The 18289-nt window shown below is 44.6% G+C and overlaps 6 protein-coding genes across 6 annotated transcripts; 3 read left to right on the forward strand and 3 right to left on the reverse strand.

Moving 5' to 3' along the window:
- Positions 1 to 331: 331 nt before the first annotated feature.
- I203_100373 (uncharacterized protein) lies at positions 332 to 2800 on the forward strand (the record flags this gene model as incomplete). Its single annotated transcript, XM_019149026.2, has 11 exons — positions 332 to 592; positions 704 to 801; positions 886 to 900; positions 999 to 1057; positions 1110 to 1256; positions 1335 to 1519; positions 1613 to 1876; positions 1944 to 2157; positions 2218 to 2331; positions 2417 to 2711; positions 2773 to 2800. The coding sequence occupies 11 exons, from the start codon at positions 332 to 334 to the stop codon at positions 2798 to 2800; spliced, it is 1680 nt and encodes a 559-aa protein (XP_019001553.2).
- Positions 2801 to 4303: 1503 nt separating this feature from the next.
- On the forward strand, positions 4304 to 5372 carry I203_100374 (uncharacterized protein; the record flags this gene model as incomplete). The annotated part of the gene is made up of 3 exons (XM_019149025.1): positions 4304 to 4476; positions 4543 to 4707; positions 4778 to 5372. 3 exons carry the CDS (start codon positions 4304 to 4306, stop codon positions 5370 to 5372), a joined length of 933 nt encoding a protein of 310 aa, XP_019001552.1.
- Positions 5373 to 5798: 426 nt separating this feature from the next.
- On the reverse strand, positions 5799 to 6436 carry I203_100375 (uncharacterized protein; the record flags this gene model as incomplete). The annotated part of the gene is made up of 5 exons (XM_019149024.1): positions 5799 to 5912; positions 5973 to 6077; positions 6138 to 6167; positions 6235 to 6321; positions 6383 to 6436. The coding sequence occupies 5 exons, from the start codon at positions 6434 to 6436 to the stop codon at positions 5799 to 5801; spliced, it is 390 nt and encodes a 129-aa protein (XP_019001551.1).
- Positions 6437 to 7655: 1219 nt separating this feature from the next.
- On the forward strand, positions 7656 to 11469 carry I203_100376 (uncharacterized protein; the record flags this gene model as incomplete). The annotated part of the gene is made up of 2 exons (XM_019149023.1): positions 7656 to 8388; positions 8456 to 11469. 2 exons carry the CDS (start codon positions 7656 to 7658, stop codon positions 11467 to 11469), a joined length of 3747 nt encoding a protein of 1248 aa, XP_019001550.1.
- A 464-nt stretch (positions 11470 to 11933) lies between these two features.
- I203_100377 (uncharacterized protein) lies at positions 11934 to 13955 on the reverse strand (the record flags this gene model as incomplete). Its single annotated transcript, XM_019149022.2, has 7 exons — positions 11934 to 12027; positions 12101 to 12522; positions 12585 to 12986; positions 13040 to 13151; positions 13214 to 13525; positions 13597 to 13681; positions 13763 to 13955. 7 exons carry the CDS (start codon positions 13953 to 13955, stop codon positions 11934 to 11936), a joined length of 1620 nt encoding a protein of 539 aa, XP_019001549.2.
- Positions 13956 to 16531: 2576 nt separating this feature from the next.
- I203_100378 (uncharacterized protein) lies at positions 16532 to 17941 on the reverse strand (the record flags this gene model as incomplete). Its single annotated transcript, XM_065516628.1, has 7 exons — positions 16532 to 16911; positions 17010 to 17039; positions 17142 to 17252; positions 17345 to 17367; positions 17450 to 17523; positions 17588 to 17710; positions 17789 to 17941. The coding sequence occupies 7 exons, from the start codon at positions 17939 to 17941 to the stop codon at positions 16532 to 16534; spliced, it is 894 nt and encodes a 297-aa protein (XP_065373446.1).
- Between the last annotated feature and the right edge of the window lie 348 nt (positions 17942 to 18289).

Here is an 18289-nt window from a genome sequence, read left to right on the forward strand (position 1 = left end):
ACTGCTCTGCCCCACCTTACCTCCTGTACCTCCTTACCTCGGTCTCCGTTCCATGTTGACCTCCAGCTAGACCACCAGCAATCAACGATCACAGAACGATGCATGAATTCATGGCGGGCCGATGGACCCCCGCGGGGGAATGATGGGCCGTCCTGGATCATACCGTTTGATATGATTGGGAAGATACTGACACTCTGCTCTGATTAGGACATGAAGGAGTGAAATTAGATAGGTATAAGAAGGGCTGAACAACTCCCATTTTTCAAGACCACGTTTGGTCCTAATTTCGATTGACACGCTGTGGAATTTCGACTTCAATTTACAATTGACAATGACTACTAAACATACTGAAGTTGTCAGTCACGACGACGATAAGCCCGTCATCGAACAGATAGATAATATCAATACTGAACTTCCGCCTCATCCAGATCTTGAGGATGGAAATACAAATACGAAAAAGAAAACGGCCAATAACCAATTGGATGAAGCTCAAGAGATTCTAGCTAGATCAGGACATGTCGAATATACCCAAGAGGATAATAAGAGAGTGTTGAGGAAGATTGATATTTTCGTTTGTATACCTATGTGTATAGTGAGTGCGACTGTTTGCGCTAAATACGATAAATAGAAAGGAAGATGATATGGTGAACCTTAATCGTCAGTAGATATCGTTTTGACTTTAGTTGTCTTCCTGTCCCACTAGGTATACTGTATTCAACAGCTTGATAAGGGTGCTGTGGCGCAGGGAGCGGTTTTCGATCTTAGAGAATCGACTGGTTTGAAAGGTTCGCAATACAGTTGGTGGGTCTCACAGCTCTGTTATAGTCCTTCTTCGATAATTGATAACCATCTTTCTGATACTTTGTCTGAATTGCTACTATTCAGGCTCAACTCCATCGTGTAAGTTTCAGTTTCAACTAAGAAGTAGCAACTTTAAGGGAGGAAAGTTCATACTGCAGCTGAATACTTAATTACTGACTCTCGTTTACTTGACCCAGATACATCTCCCAGTTGGTCTGTCAACCATTGTCCAGTTATGCTCTAGTCGTATTTCCTGGTAGGTCTCTTTGTCAGTCGCAACATGCCATTCGCTTACCTTTGATATATAGTCAAATATTGGGTCATGTTCAATTTCATCTCCTGGTCAATCGTAACCATCTGCAGTGCCGCTGCCAAAAGCTTTGCAGGGCTCATGGTGGCTCGTCTATTGTTGGGAGCATTTGAAGCTACCATCTTACCTTCTTTCGTATTCATCAGTGAGTTAAACTCTCCCAAAGATGTGAGCGCCTCTTTTGGTCACTGAGCATACATACCGTATTGTGCCATGATGATAGCCCAAATGTGGTGGACACGAAGAGAACAATCATACCGAACTGTCGCCTATCAAATTGCCAATTCGCTCGCCTCGCTCTTTGGACCATTATTGGCCTTCGGCGTAGGTCACGTCAAAAGTGGTATCAAACCTTATCAAGGGATTTTCATCTGCATGGGTGGATTATCTTTGGCTATGGTCCCTTTGGTAAGTGAATATTTTACCGTTACTTGACTTATGACAGTGGTGGATAGGACGTTGATATTGACTATGTATGCTGATTGATCTTTTTCAAACTAGGTATGGTACCTTCTACCAAATTCACCAACTACTGCCAAATTCCTTCGAAAAGGTGACGATCGTCTGATTGCTCTCGAACGACTGAAAGAGAATCAGACTGGTACCAAGTCATCTACGTGGAAGCGGAATCAAGTCTGGGAGACTTATAGAGATCCTAAGACCTATATGTGGGCGGCAATGTACCTTTGTACTGCTACACCATCGGGAGGTATAGGTAGCTTCTCGGGATTGATCTTGAAGGGATTCAACTTTGATTCTTTTCAGGTAAGCTCCCCTTCCCCACCTAAAATCAGCTTGTACTAGACTAACACAAGTTGTCGTATTTTGATAGACTACACTTATGCACATGCCTACCGGAGTCATCGGTATCTTAACACTCTGGATCGGTATCTGGTTCACCAATAAATTCAAAGCTAGATGGATCGTCATCTTGATCATTACTCTCGCTCCGATTGCCGGAGCTACCGCTATCTGCAGATTACCTAGAGACAACACAGCTGGACTGATGGCTTCTTTCTATATCGCTTATATTTTGGCTGGTATCCGTAAGTTTGGGTAGGCAACTTATCATTACATAGTTGACTGACGAAAGATTTGTTTGTCAGAACCCCTCCTGTACTCCTGGGCGAATCTTAACGCTGCAGGGACGACCAAACGAGTGGTAACGTTCTCTACCATGTTCGTTTTCCAATGCGCTGGTAACATCATTGGTCCTCAAGGTGGGTTCCGAAGTCATCTTCGCATATTCTCATGAATAATACCAGTGCGTTCCCTCCGACTGATATGTTTGCATGATATATGTAGTCTACTTCGAACGAGAAGCGCCATACTACTACACAGGTCTCTACGTCGATATAGGCTGTTGGTCCGTCCTTGTCCTCCTAATCATCGCCATGAGGATTTACCTAGCTCAATTGAACAAGAAACAAGCTGCTAAGAGAGCTGCCATTGGTATGCCGGCTGAACTAAAAGATATGTCAATTATGACTATCCAAGAAGCCGAGGTGTATAAAAACGAATTGACAGAGCATATGAAAGTCAATGGGTTGGATCAGGCGAAATTGTACGAAAACGCTTTTGACGATATGACCGATTTCGAGTAAGTAATCGCTCGACACTGTACACTACGTCGTTGGCTGATGAGCTTGTTGAACGTGCAGGAACCCTGCCTTTATCTATGTCTTGTAAAGGAGTATGAGCATGGGTTAGTTTGATAACATATCGCAGAGATGAGAGATTGGTAGCTGTGGTAAGATATAGGGTAGTGATGCAGCTGAAATGGAAGTCTGGGAATCAGGCATCGGGCTATGAATGTACACAGGAATGCAATTGGATACTCGGCAGTAGATTCGGTTGCAGTCCATACATACGATGCGGATCCATGAAACAATTCTTGGCACGCACAACTAGCATTCTCCTCCACAGATGCCACAACTAACTTATTTATGACACATTCCAGTTCCGTTGAGCCATTTCATATATCTGACGGAATCCAATGACTCGTGCATCTCTGTAAATACGTATGACTTATGATTGCCTGAACGGGAACATACAACGAGTCGCATGCGGTTAGTACCAGTATGACGCTCATGCCGTAATTCATCTCGATCATCTCCGGTTCAAAAGTTGGAAAAGGTAATGTTCTTGAAGGAACGCCACCCGGCATCAGGCTCGGCATGGGCCACAGTCATCCATGACGTCGAGATCGATGACCCACGAGGATGACTAAAATATAGAACCAAGATAAAATATAAAACCAAGACGTATGAACCCCGGAATATAGAAGGTAGAACAGTATGACGCTGCTTAACGTAATTCTTCGACTTCCCGATTTATCCAAAACGCCTTTTTCATCCCCGGAATCCAATGTTCAGGTAAGAGCACTAATAATGCTCCCTGTCAAGGTTATTCAAGGGCCCCCAGCCCAACCCTCAAAATACTACTACCTTATCTTAGATTGCGGATTACAACATGACCACGGACCTCTTAATTTGGCTCACTTTGAAACGTACAGTGCGGTCACTACCGTCATAATGGTACAGAGCGAAAGACGCTCCTGACCGGGAGGGGTGTCAGTTGATTCCGTGATTACGGCAACATCACCAACATAATTAGCCATAGATGTGACGTCTGGGGACATTCTGGCTCGCACGCCTTTGGAACCTTTGTCTTAACAATCGATCGATGACGATTTGACAGTTGTGCTATTCTGATTTACTGAGCTCGTTCCCGTTCACGTTGATGGTCACTCTTATTTTACTGTAATCATCATCGGATCATCCGGTCTACGGGAGTACTAACTACTTTGAGCGACTGAAATGGGGTTCAAGAGCACGAGTCCAGTAATTTAGTTAGATTACTTAGATTAAAACAAGACAGACCAAGTGATTTGGTACCCGGCCGGCGAATGCTACCTCCCCTCTTTACCCTATACAGGTAAATACCTCTCGCCGTGACCTGCTGGGTGTTCTCCGAGAAGAAGAGAAAAATATCTGGTATCGTACGATGACATGATTGACGATAGGTCATTGTTTGATTGGAAAGTATTGCCTATTCGATCATGAGTATCCACCTTGAATAGATATATAAAGAGGCGAATTCTATCTAACCCCCTTCTTGCATATCCATTCGTCCATACAACTTACTCAAACAGAACTAACAACTTAACCTAATCTCTTTCCGTTCAACAAGATGAAATCCGCCTCCATCGCTGCTCTTGCCGCCATCGGTGCCGCCTCGGTATCAGCCATGCCATCTTCGTATGCGGCCTTCAAGAATGCTCTTCACAGACGGGCCGACGGTCCCACCGATACTCAGGTTTTGCAATACGCTTTAACCTTGGAGAACTTGGAGAAGAGATTTTAGTGAATCTCCATCACAACGTCCATCTCGATCTCTCACAGCATGCTGATCATCTGTACCATGTTCAGTGCCGATGCCCTTAGTCAATTCGACGAAGCTGCCTTCGAGGCTGCCGGATGCCCCAACTGGGTCAGAGGTCGACTCAGTCAAATTGCAGGACACGAAGCCGATCACGTCTCTTTGCTCTCCACTGCTTTGGGTAACGATTCAGTCGCTGAATGTACTTATAACTTGTAAGTGACCCTCTCCCCCTCTGTCAGTCAGTCAATGAATCAAACTGAAATCGTATCTTGTCGCAATTAGCCCATACACCGACGTCAAATCTTTCATTGGACTCGCCACCCTCCTCGAAAATGTTGGTGTCTCTGCCTACGCCGGTGCAGCCCAATATATTTCCAACAAAGACTACCTCACTGTCGCCGCTGTCATCCTCTCTACTGAGGCAAGACACCAAGCTTGGGAATCATCTGCTGTAGGAGGATCTAACCCTTGGGGATCAGCTTACGATACTCCTCTGGACTTAAACATGGTCTACACACTCGCTTCAGCATTCATCACTTCTTGTCCTGACTCCAATGCTGCGCTCCCTGTCATGGCCTACCCTACCCTTATGGTCGGTGATGGCTACGCTGCTGGATCACAAGCCTCATTCACCTTCGATGATCCTCACAACGCCACCAACTACGTCATCTTCTATGAAGGTCTTGGATCAAGAGCCGTCCAACTTGACGAGAACGACCAAGCTACCATTCCCTCCGAACTTCAGGGTGTAGTTTACGCTCTTGTGTCTACCTCCTCCGATCCAATGGGAGTCACCACCGATAACATCGTTGCTGGACCTGCTATCTTGAACTTCCCATTCGGAGCTTGGGCCGAGAACCCCGCTTTCGCCGGTTAAACGCCATGACAGATGCACGGACATTTATAAATATGTACCTTTGGATTGATCGAAGTACGAAAAGAAGTGAGAAGAAGAATCAGAAGTAATCTAAATATAGTATAATCGTACCCTGGCATGTTAGTTGAGTGGAAAATGTATTGTTAATTATTCCAACGTATATTGCTAGAGTTTGGTTATCATCTCAATATCCAGATTGGAGCATCATCTTTTTATGATCCTCTTGGTTCTAGGCGAGTCATTGTGAGATATCAGGTGAACAAAGGACGTTTAGGGCGCGTACCACTCACTGATATGAGACACTCCGAATCCGAATCAGATAACTCATGATGAATAGTTCATGCTCACGGAAGGACAAGTTCCTGACCCTGATCATGACTCATCTTTCATCTATCATTCGCATACTGATTCACATCTATATTCAATTTAACCGTCGTAGGCGACAAATTCAATTTCAACATCGGTACCTCCAGCAGGAAGTTCAGCAACTCCTACACAGGTTCTAGCAGGTTTAGGTTCGGGCATGAGTTCCTTCCAGACCTATGTGACAAAAGGCATATGTAAGCTTTTGTTTACCACAACAACAGTGCCTTGACCTACCTCGTTGACAGCGTTGAAATCTCTTGAAAGGTTTGAGAGGTAGATGTTGGCCTTGACGACGTTTTTGAGTGACATGCCTGATCCCTTGAGGACGGCATCGAGGTTCTATGGAGGAATTAGACTATCAGTTATCTTTTCATGGGATCACGCAAGGAAAAAGCTCACTTGGATAACTTGTCTGGTCCTGTCTTGAACCTGAAAGAGTATGACCCCCGACAATCAGCTTTCAAGAAAACTCCATAAGCGACAAACAGCAACTTACGGTACCTTCGACCATCTGACCTTCCTTGGTCATACCTACTGATCCAGAGGTGTAGACATAACTCCCAGCTCGGACCGCTTGGGAGTACTAAGCTGTCTGCATCAGCAACATGATTGTAGTATACTTCGAAGCGGTGAGGCAGACTCACGATTCCAGGAAGAGGAGCAGGAGCGTCTTTGGTGAGGGTGTATTCGGCAGGCATTTTGATTTGTTTTAGTGGCTTCTTATCAATGTATACGAGCAAAATCTGGTTTGAGGGTGGATCCCGTGTACAGATGGAGAAAAGAAAAGAAGAAAAAAGAGAAGAAGAATAATAAATGATATATAGCTTTTTGAACAGCGGCATAGATACAGTGACTCTGTCGGTCAATTCGACCGGGACTCACCGATCAGAAGTGGGGGAAAGTGGGGGGAAATTGTCGCGCCTAAACAGTGATGGGGTCTGGTGTGCCTAATGTGAGGTCGTCTGTAACCCCGTTGTTTCCCGGCCAAAATGGTGAATGAGCGACACGCAATGGATCATCCATCTTGACTCTTTCTTTCTCTTTCAACCACATGAGACTCAAAGTCGCCATAGTGAGGACAGTCCGATAGCATATGTGTATCAGTGAGTACATGACTCCTCCTGCTTCCCCTTTGCTTCATCACAATCATCACAAGGACGAAATTTTGCTCGACATTTGCACGTCAGTACGACAACTCTACTTGCAACACTCTTCCATCTACTCTGATGGTTCTGGGAAGAAGTAGAGTTTGAAGGCGTTCACTTCGCACTATCTGACTTTATATTGCCTCTTCACCTTCTCATCCCTTCACCAGAAGTGTAGCAATGTAATTTGCTGATGGGATTTACACTTTGTCATAGTTCATGCAACCTGTTTGTTTACCTTTCGAATCCTCCCTATCTTTAGGCGTAGCATTCCAAAATCTTCCTCTATATCCATACATCAGTACGCTTTCAGTCCCTCATCTGAGTAAGGTCAACCTTTTGTTGTACCCATATTCAAGGTGCGGTTATTATGTTACCAATACATAACAAAGCGAAGAAAAAATCAATCCGTCTTGACTGGGCATGTCCTCGTTCGTTTCCATTTCACCCCACTGAATGTGGGACTAATCAGTCTTGTCGACATACCATATTGTAGTATATCGTATTGCAATCTACCATTTGACTTGTCTATGTATCGTGTATCGTCTGTCCATTGTCTGATGTTCTTCTCCTGCTTGCAATGGTGATCCTTCGGGATGTTTCGTCGCAAAATTTCTGAAGTGGAGGAAGACCTTTGTCAGCTCAGGCACAATTCAACAACATCCCACTTCTTCAGCTCGAATAGAATGTATCTCTGTATCTCTTCTGTCCATTAATACATGACATAGCATGACATAAGCACATCAGCTTCATCCACCATACAGCTTACAACATGCTCAAAGACATAGTCGAAAGACCCTCTAAACCACCTTCTGCCCCATCTGCACCGACCCCCGGAGGAGCTGGGTTTCCCGTTGCCGTCCATAGATCTCAACGCCCTTCGGCTTTCGCAAAAGCAAGGCAGCAACAGGCCGCTCGACAATCTGGCCAAACCTCCAGGGTTTTAGGAGGTGGCAAAGCAGTGGATTTAGTGCCCTCGATTGGTGTCTCGACTACCCCTCACAATGAGGGTGTTTCGTCCCAGGGGAAATTGTCAGAGATGGAACAAGTGAGACAAAGTGTTGAAGTCGAGAATGTCCGAAGAGTCGAGGGGATGTCATCTGCAGAAAGGGAAGAAGAGGTCGAAGAACTCAAAGAGAGATTCGGTAGTGGGATTGTGGATCTCATGAAGAAGAGGAAAGAGGCTAGGGAAGGTAGATCTCCTCACGTTGTCGAAGATATACCGGCATCGAACGAAAGTGGACCGTCGTCAAGACCTTTGGATCTGACGGACTCTCACAAGATACTGGACGAAGTGTCAGAGGAGAACAGGAGGAAAGTAGAGAGTATGAACGATCTAGAACGAGATCAGGAAGTGGAAGAATTGCAAGATAGATTCGGAGGGAAATTGATGGATGCACTCAGGAAGAGGGCAGAAGCGAGGATAGCGTCAAGAAAGGGCAAGGAGAGACAGGGGGATGGACAACCTGCAGATGCTGCACCGACCACTAGATCCAGTGATCGTAGTAAGTACCCGCACAGTCTTATCTGTCATCACAGTAGTTTCTGATTGGATTGTGTTCCGTCAATTAGGTCCCACATCGTCAACCACAGCCCCGTCCACACCCGCCAAACCCAGACCACAACCTCGCACCGACCCCGACGACCCCTCGCTATCAGAACTTAAAGCATATTTCCCCTCCGTCCCCTCTGAATCATCCAAACTCGCTTGGCTCCAAACTCTTCCCCCTTCCACCAGCTCCTCAGCGAATTCACCGCGATTCGACCTATCTGGAAACATTCTCTCAGCAGCTGAACAAAGTGAACTTCCTTCTCATCTCGGACTGCATCATCATGGCTCGTCACCTGATTTAGCAGGATATACCATCCATGAAATCCTATATCTCTGTAGATCGACTGTACCGAGTCAGAAAATCACTATGATGGGTCTGTTGACCAAGGTATTGCGAAAATGTAAAGAGGGAAAATACGATGATGGAGTTATGAAAGAAGTTGAGGAGAATGAAAGTATGAAGAAAGCTATTGATCTTGGGGTGGAGATACTTGCTGGATTATCTAGGGGTATAGGTGTGATTGAATCTGGAGTGGAATTACTGTACGAAGCGGTAAACGGATCAAGCTGGACTTGGATAGATGACAACCGAGATCAGGATGGACCTGTACGTTTTACAGTAGATGAGAATATCCTGTCGATACCTTTCGAAGATGTTTTACCTAGATTGAAAGAGCTGCTATCGATCGAAGATGGTTTATCGACAATAACGATCTGGCAAATTCTTCGAATGCTCAGAAGAGCCACTTACACCTCGAAGGATCTGTGCGAGGTCATTTGTCCGATCATATCGTCAATTATCAAAGTACAGGTGGTAGCTAAACCTTGGCCGCCTACGACCACCACCACCACTTCTTCTCTCAATCGATCATACCCTTCCATAGAAGCCCTCAGGTTGTTGAGAGACATGATCGTATCGTCAAGAGAATGTGCAGAGGATCTAGTGGACCAAGGGATATTCGAGGGAATTTTGAAATTCGTAGTAACTGCTACGTGGGATGATGAACAGTCAAATTCGGAATATACCTCTTATTCACTTCAACTAGCTTTAGAGGTATTGCAAATCTTCACTTCACTTGGGAAATATGGATTAGCCTCTAATACATTGACTTCTTCGTCGGAATTATGGACACTTCTAGGTAAATGGGTTAAAAACACTGTTAATAAACCAGACTTGATCAAGGGAGAGAAACGATTGTCAGAGGGACATTTAAAGCTTTTGGAAATATGGATAACATGTGCTATTGATCCTCATCGAACTACACCGGAACATGATCTCACTTGGGCCCAGGTATCTGCTATGAATTATCAGGATGAAGCGTTATCGATTCTGCAGTCTTCGAAAGACTACGATATACTTGCGGCTGGTCTGGAACTTCTTGGCGCGTGGATCAAAGGAGCTAAGATTAATGGTGTGCGAGGCGGAGAAGAGGAGAAGGGATCTTTGTTGGAAGCTCTCAAGGAGACGCCGCTGGAGAGTCTTGTTTTGGAGATAACGCAAAAGGATGCCTGCGCAAGATCGGATGGAAGATTACTTGCAGCTGCTGTGCAAGTCCATCGACTACTCTTGTCATCACGAGGACTGTTCTCAATCGACACCATCGATGGACTGCAAGCGAAGATGCCTACGTCGTCCCGTCATTCATCCAGATATTTCACTTACCTCCAATATGAACTTCTCTCACACACCGTCCCCACACTCATCACGTCAGAATGGCTATCCCATGCATTCAACTTATTTCGTCAATTCCAGATAGGTGATGAACCACTGGCTTTAGACTTACTCGACATATTTCTCAAATCGGATTCATCCAGTCTTCTTCCGGAGATCAAAGAAATAGGTCATCCAGATGGTACTCAAATTCTTCGACCTTTACTTCAATATTCGATCTTACCCTCCTCTGAATCTGTCGTTGGGCCCCATCAGCCTACCCATCTATACCTCAAGGCTACTACTACTCTCAGACCGCCGGCCCTGGTGGAGAGTGAAGAAAAACCTGCTCTACCCGGTTTACCATTAAGGGGAGATTGGTTCTTCTGCCCTCTTGATGAATTGCTCAGATCAGGTACAAGCGAGGCATTGCAGCAGATCCCACCTGATTGGAATGCCACGGAAGTTCAAATCACCCGAGCTACTTTGGTATTGGCGAAATTGTTCTACGTCAATACTAATGGAGTGAAAGGCTTAGGTTCGAAGGATAGAGCAAGTTTGATATTGGGTCTCATGAAAGTCCATATGCTGGAACATGGACAGACTTCCTCGAATGTCGTTGATGAGGTAGAGGTGTTCAGAGATAACGCAGTATCGGGCTTGATGAGGGATTTGATGGGTCTGTTGACGACCAAGACTGTCACCAAGAATGAAGACGAAGATCAAGACATAGAGGAAGTCGGAGATGGAGATGTAAATGCACAAGGGCAAGGAGAATTGGAAATCATCTCAATACCATTTTTGGGAACAGGTGTACCATTCTATCAATTTTATCAAGATTTCCTTCAGCTCTACGAATCAATATCGTTCTCCGATCCATTATTCACTCAACTACTACTTCCTGTGTTATCGATGGATTATTCGAGGGATTATAGGAAATTGATCTGGGTAGATCATCATTCCTTACTGAAGAATATCCGAACCACTCTCAGTCAAGTACCGATCATAGGTAGGATGAAGGATTATTATCAACCTTTAGAGACAGATCAAGAGATATTAACTTCCTACGCTAGAGCGGTTGTTTCGGGTATGATCAACAGGGAGAAGAATGAGTTTATATGGAGTATAGCGATAAATCACTTATCGGGGTTGTTCTGGTTGACTCATGATGAAGAGATGAAAGAGGTAAGAGTAGGATTGATGATGATGGTTTTGAGTAAAGGATCGGATGATCTGGTCAGAAGTGTGTTGAAGTGGGATTTTGATATGTTGAAATTGGGTATGAGTGGTGATCTGAGTGAAGAAGAGAAAGCGAAGAGGAATGATATTGCTGGCAAGTTGGCAGGTGCAAGGGGATCAAAGAGGATTGAAGGAATGATATAATAGTTCAATGTTACGACTAAACATACAAGTCAGCGCAAAATGGTACATGCATCATCACTTATCATGTTAGAACATTCATACTCATTGACCAAGTCAGACTTGCAACTTTACAATGAATAGCGTGATACTCGTATTACATATACATCTTTCATCAACTCCACTAAATTTGTATTTCTTGTAAAGTAAAATGATCAAGCGAAACCCCAACGTACGTATACTCGTGAAGAGTCCAAAGGAAAAGATTAAAAAAACCGATTTCCAACTATTCATAAACAACGAAATGAGAAGAGAATAGAAAGGGGTATATGTATCACCGTATCAACCGACTTGGGAAATTGGTAGATTAGATGAAATGAGACTGGGTATATTTTGTATAACTTTTGATTGACGTAGATCAACTACGATAGCAAAAGATACCTTTCAATTATACACAATGAAGATCTTTAGGGGACGTAGAAAGAGATCTATTGACCCTGGATTGACCTTCTTCGCGATCTCCTACTAAGATGTGAAGATAATGCCTCGCCAGCTCTAGGAAGGAGACCTCTCTTCTTTCTCCTATGACCATGAGATATCTCGTCAGCTCACATTCACATTTCCGGCAGGTTGTGAAGACCTGAGTTACACTCACTTGCAGTATTTGGCACTTGTGCTTTCCGAACCCTCAGCCTCAGCAGTAGTCGTAGCCGGAGTGGTAAATTCAGAAGCAGGAGGATCAGCAGCGAGGACAGGAGGAGTATTGGCCTCGGATTGAGATTCATCGTCCGTGTCCGCTGAAGTTTCATGATCTTGAGCTTCGACCGTGTTCTCCTCATCTTCAGTCTGACCAGTGGTCAGAGTGATCATATTTCCAATAGCGGGAGGTTTAGTTCCAGGAGCCAGAGAGTTGATGATCGCTTGCCAGTTCCCTTTAGTCAATTGGTTCTTGTTTGATCCTTCTGATCCCCACCATCCCAATCGACCGGCACCGGTGTCTCCTACAGAGGGAATGAAAGTAGTGATGTCTGCATTGTCTTTCAGTTCCGCAAGAGCAACGGGAATCTTGTTTCGGAACTGGCGATTGAAATTCGTGCGTTACCATTATATTTATATGCAGAGGAAATAGTTATTCTCACCTTAAGATTCTCAAAGTACGCGTTGGGGAAGACATATCCAGGCTTAGAGGTACTTGAACAACCGGGTTTCTGGGTGACACCATTCTTCCAAAGTGGATTACAACCTGGCAATTGAGAGATAGGTCGCCATAAGCCTACTTCCTCATCTGGGATCTTTCCATCTAATCGACATTCCCAAGAGTTAGGTTCCGACTTCGTCTTCTTCAATGGTGCACAGGCATCGAGATTATCTCCTGGACCTTTTCCAAATCCACACTGAGCGATGGCATCCTTGAGTGTTTGAGGCACCCATCCATTGACGAAATCCGCGTGGAAGTTGTTACCTGTACAATCACCGTTGGAAAGTACCAAAGTACATTCGTCGTTTCTCCATGGGTGGGCGGCATCGAGATAGTAATTGAACTGTATGTTCAGTCAGCAAGATACCCAGGAGGAGTACGGCAAATTATACTCACTTCAGCAAATATGGTAGGGTACTTGATGGGGTGGGAAGCAGGACAAACGATACCGTTGGGATCATCGACAAGATTTGGTCCATCATAAGATTGGGGCCAAGCCATGTGTGAGCTAAGGGTGATGATAGTCGTATTAGCCACCGACACCATACAGATCAATAGTTTCGTACTCACAAATGATCGTCGGAAGAAGTAGCACCATTTGCTAGACCACAAGAAGGGAAGTAGATACCCATCGAGATAGAGCCGCAACCTCCAGGGTGAGAAGTACCATTAGGTAACCATTGAGTTTGAAGACCGTGATCACATGAGATCTTGATACCTAAACTTTGCGTGGCGGACAGATCCCTTTTCATAGCTAGTCCCGAGATCATATTGAGACCAGGTGGAAAAGGTTGGACATCCTTGTTCTTGTTGAAGTAATACACTCTGACACCACCGAGCACAGGGGTGAAAGTGTTATTGGGATGTCGATAGTACAGTTGACTGCGTCAAAAATAGGAATGGTCAGTCACCACGAACGATAGAGGAATCCACAGTAAAGAATTAACACTCACGGTGCCCAATAATTTGACTTATCATCACCGATGATAGTGGAACTACAAGCGGCATCAAGTTGAGTCTGAGGATCGTTCAAGTGCCCTGAAAGTCGATCAGCCGTCAGCGTAACGTATCGCATAAGACACTGGGATGTGATGATTGGGATATGAAAACTACACTCACAGTTGAAATTCGATGCACCGACCACTCGATGGACGTGACCGGACACGTCGTTAGGATTGACGATAGGGTCCATCCTACTGATCGTCAGGGTTTGAAGCTGGGTGACGATCCAGTGGTCTGCAGCACCGAGGGCAAGACTGCTCATAATTGCGGAGGTGACGAAAAGGGTATTGAGGTATGAAGATAACATCATGTTGTTGAATTTACTTGACTATTTATATACGTGATGTAGGGTGGTTCGACCAGCGAGAGATTGCGAGGGCGTGTGTGTTGGTCTGAGAGGAACGAGGGTGAGAGGGGGGTAGGTGCAGTGTCTTGAATCACTAAGATCGAGGGTTAGGCTTACTTTAGATTGATCTTCGTGCAGCACAACCTAGAGTGATTGGTGATGGGTAGTGGAATTTGTTTCTGGTTGTTGACGTCGATAAAGGAATGTATGTTATAAGCCGTGAGCTGGCGTCGAAGTTGTTATTTGACTTTTTTGATCTTTTCCGTTCTGTGAGTGTCGGTTCGATAGAACTAATCGATAGTTGTATCAAAGAAAGAAGAAGAACGTGTTGATGGGATGTAAAGAAAGTCAAAGGTCGGTGTGTAATCTGGTAGAGTAGACGATGGTGGTGGTGATGTCCGTTTTCTTTTGTAATAGACATCCGGAGTGGGAGTGGGAATGGGAGTGGGAATGGGAATTAATTATAGGATGGGTTTGTTTGGGTAACAAAAGAAGAATAGAAAGGAAAGGGGGGTGTCTTCGAGTGAGTATATATGTATATTGTAGGACCCTTACTTGGAGAGTACGTTGTCTGATCTACTCGTATTGTTTGTATGTTGTCTGATCGATTTTGAATTTGATCTTGACTTTGATGAGGAGAAAGGAAAGGAGTCGTCAGCGGGTCCAAGCTCAGGTATTTATACCCTATATACTAACAACCACACACCGAAACAAACATCGTACACACATCCAAAGGATCTCATCTCATGTTACCCAAGTACTTGGCGTTAGTATCCGAGGTCAATGTTATCTCGTTAAGCTCCCGATTCCCGGCTGAGCTCTCTCAAACGCACGCACAATTCCCACTCTACTCCTCGAGTCAATCCCAAGATAGACTCCTGAACATGCCTTGTCTTGGAGCTTATACTGATGACTAATCAACTGAATCGAGATGACAAAGTTTGTGCGTTGAAGAAGAGTATCCGTGCGGCGTTTCATGTTCACTGTATGTGTGTGTGTACGCGCCCTGTACAGTAGTGAACCCCTGACTGGTTTTCGCCTCGTGTCCTCCTGATCGATAGATACAAGCGAGGTTGTCGAGATTGATGGAGGTGTTCAACTTTATCTCATTAGACTATTGGACCTGGTTAGTATCTTTGAGAGATTCACAAACATCCAATTGCAACTCCAAAGCCATCGATTCGGTTCGGATCATTCCAAGAGTGGGAGGACGATAACGAAAATATAGTGTGGCTAAAATAATGTCGAAAAGTTTATTTCCAGTGGTGATGTATTTGATGTTTGACTGTATGATCACTTGGCGGGGATACGTCTGTGTTTGAGATTCTGGAAACCAAGGTCCCACCGATCCTTTCGTTGTCCAGCAAAAAATGGGTTGTTTACACGATCTCGAATCGTGGCGAGCCTAGGCGGCAAGGTCGAACTTTCTTTCCATCTCGGGTGAATAACTCTGATGGGAGAAACATGGTTCAAGTATGTTTGTGAATAGAGAAGAGCAAATGGAAACAATCAACAAAAAAAAAGAAAAGCCTCGCCAGAGATATGCGAGAACAGTTGGTTTTCAACAAGATGAAACGATCCACGTTCCTTGATCAGCAGAGTACAGTATGTGACTCAGGGACTTACAGCTTTAGCCACGGCAATGACCAAAGAAGAGATCTCAACAGAGAAAAGTGGCATAACTCAAAAAAATGATTTTTAAGCATGCTAAAAGGAGGCTTTGAATGGATGATTCACCTATTTAATGTTCTTCTTCAAATTATTTGCATTGTTACATCGTATGACAAAACTAGATACTGCCAAATCCATTTATCCGGACATGTAGTGATGACCTTGACTGACCCTTTTTTTTGTTTCTTTTTCGCTTATAACTTAAGTTTAGGATGTTTTGTTTTGTTTCGCCTCGCTCCAACTTTCCTTTTCCTGGACTTAACAAGATTAGCAAGTCCGTGTATCAGGTCCAGGTTCAGGACCACTCCGTCTATCTGTCCATCCGTCCGTCCGTCTGAGGGTCAATGTAAGTTAACTGAAATGGATCTCGCATCTGGGAGAGATACTACGAAGTCATCCGAGGAAGTGGAAGGATCATTGAGTGATTCTGATTCCTCATTAGCGTGAATCGTTCCCAGAGGAAAATGTGAATGCGAATCTCAGGATGTGCTCGACCGTGGAACGGAATGGACATAGGAATCAAAGCCCATTCGCCACTCATTAATTCATTGATGATATTACCTGTATCGCTCTTGTAATGGAGTCCGTCGTTCAAATATTAATGTTCAGTTCAGTTTTTCGCCACTTCCCGCATCCGTTCTTTGTGATTGAGAAACCATCATCCCATTGGAAGTTGCGATACATGTCTATTAAGGGACAGGAGTGACGATCAACGAGTAGGTACGCCGTTCGTCAGGTCAGGTCATCATTTACTCCCCGTCTCCCTTCTATACAGTAACATCACACACCGAGTACCTCCTCCTCATGTATTCATTCATTCATCCATTCAATATCCACACCGTTCACTGATGATCACTTCACATGATCATTCATCCTCTCAAACCATATTCCCAAACCCATTCCGCCGTTTTCCAAACCATCTCTTTCGAAACAGCATGTCCCGTCTTGTCATCAACGTAAATATCCGCTTTCCCGCCTTCACTATCATTGACAGCATCCAAGATCTTCTCTATGTCCTTCAATCCCTTTTCTAGTGGTACCAATTTATCGTGTCCTCCATGAATTGTCAGGATCTTCTTACCTTTGTAATTCGAGTGATCGACATCCCCTTCTAGGACTGGGACTAACGATGGAGGGTAAGTAGGCGGCTCGAAAGGGATATTTAGTGATTCGGCTCTTGGACCCATGTATTTTGGGAATGATTCGAATGGTAGACCTATGATTGGTATGCCGATACGGATACGGGGCTCTACGAGGATTTGCGAGGTTCATTTCAGTATGAGGGTTTGATGATGAGATCTAAATGAGCATATGTAGATTCCCCTTGGACTGGTAGAATTGACCTACCTTCTCTTAGCAATCTCCAAGCGACATGTCCTGAAGGATCGAAGAAGAGTATAATCAGTACAATATCCTCTTATGGCTAAAACAAGGCTTGAGCCAAGTTAGAGGAGATGCGACTGTAAATGTAATATTCACCTCCGAGTGAGATACCGGTCACAATCCATTCCTCAACCTTCTTCTCGCCCATCGGAAACAGGTAGGCAGCGAGGAAATCGATGATAAGCTGGATATCTTGTGCACCACCGTCTGAACGCAACGAGTCAACCTTGGCACTTCTCCAATACAAGTAAATCGTCCTGCTCGCGTCGGGATGGAGTACAATCATTGAGTACACTTACACACTTTAGCTGCCATGTCGATTCTACATCCTTATATAATCTTCTCAGCAAAGGAAAAGTAACACTCTCCTGAAGTAGAGAAAACGATAAGATTGGATAACCCACAAATGTCTTGGATTCTCATCATAAGCCAAATTCGCTTTCCTGTCCGTAATCCTATTCCCGTGATTCCGTTGATCCTACACGCCGTGGATCAGTACAACAACACTCAGTCTGCTATGGTCGATGTACATTAACACATACCAAGGTGACGATTAGCAGATCCCTCTTTCTCTCTTCTTTAGGTTTAGCATATACCTCTCCTAATATCCCTTGAGAGAAGGTTATCATGTTTTTCTGACTGTTCGTTCTACCATGAGCTGCGATCTGTTCGCAGCAAAGTCAGCTTTTTGGTCTGACCTGCTCTCATCCTCTCTTTCTTGTGGTTGTCATCGATGGACTCACAAGTACAGCCAGTGGCCTATCACTTCCCTCGAGCTCCTTCAGGCCATATACCCTCAGATGTAATCCCACGATGTTCAACTCTGTCACGCTCGAGTCGGGATGACCGAAAGTGAGAGAGGGTTCGTCTGTCTTGTGGATCACGTTGGAGGACATCGTGCTGGGACTGTAGGCTATACTGGCGTACAATGCTTACGAGCTATGTGTATACAAGGAACACACTGTAGATATCAACGAGAATCAAACAGTCACGCCAGAAGTCATTTCAACCCAAATACTGTACTCGTATAGGATACATGGGTGATAGAGTAGCAATCTGAGCAACGGCTTCGACCGGTCACGTGGAGCCCCACACGCATGAGTGTTTGTTACCCTGAGCCATCCAAACAAAAGAAGCGATCCGAGCTCAGAGGATGATTCCTTCATAAGATGATAATTATTGCAGCTGACCAAAGCGTAGTATATCATACAACATATTATTGCATCATACATTCTTCAAAACCG

Source organism: Kwoniella mangroviensis (assembly GCF_000507465.2).
Source record: "Kwoniella mangroviensis CBS 8507 chromosome 1 map unlocalized Ctg01, whole genome shotgun sequence".
In the NCBI taxonomy this organism is placed as follows: Eukaryota; Fungi; Basidiomycota; class Tremellomycetes; order Tremellales; family Cryptococcaceae; genus Kwoniella; species Kwoniella mangrovensis.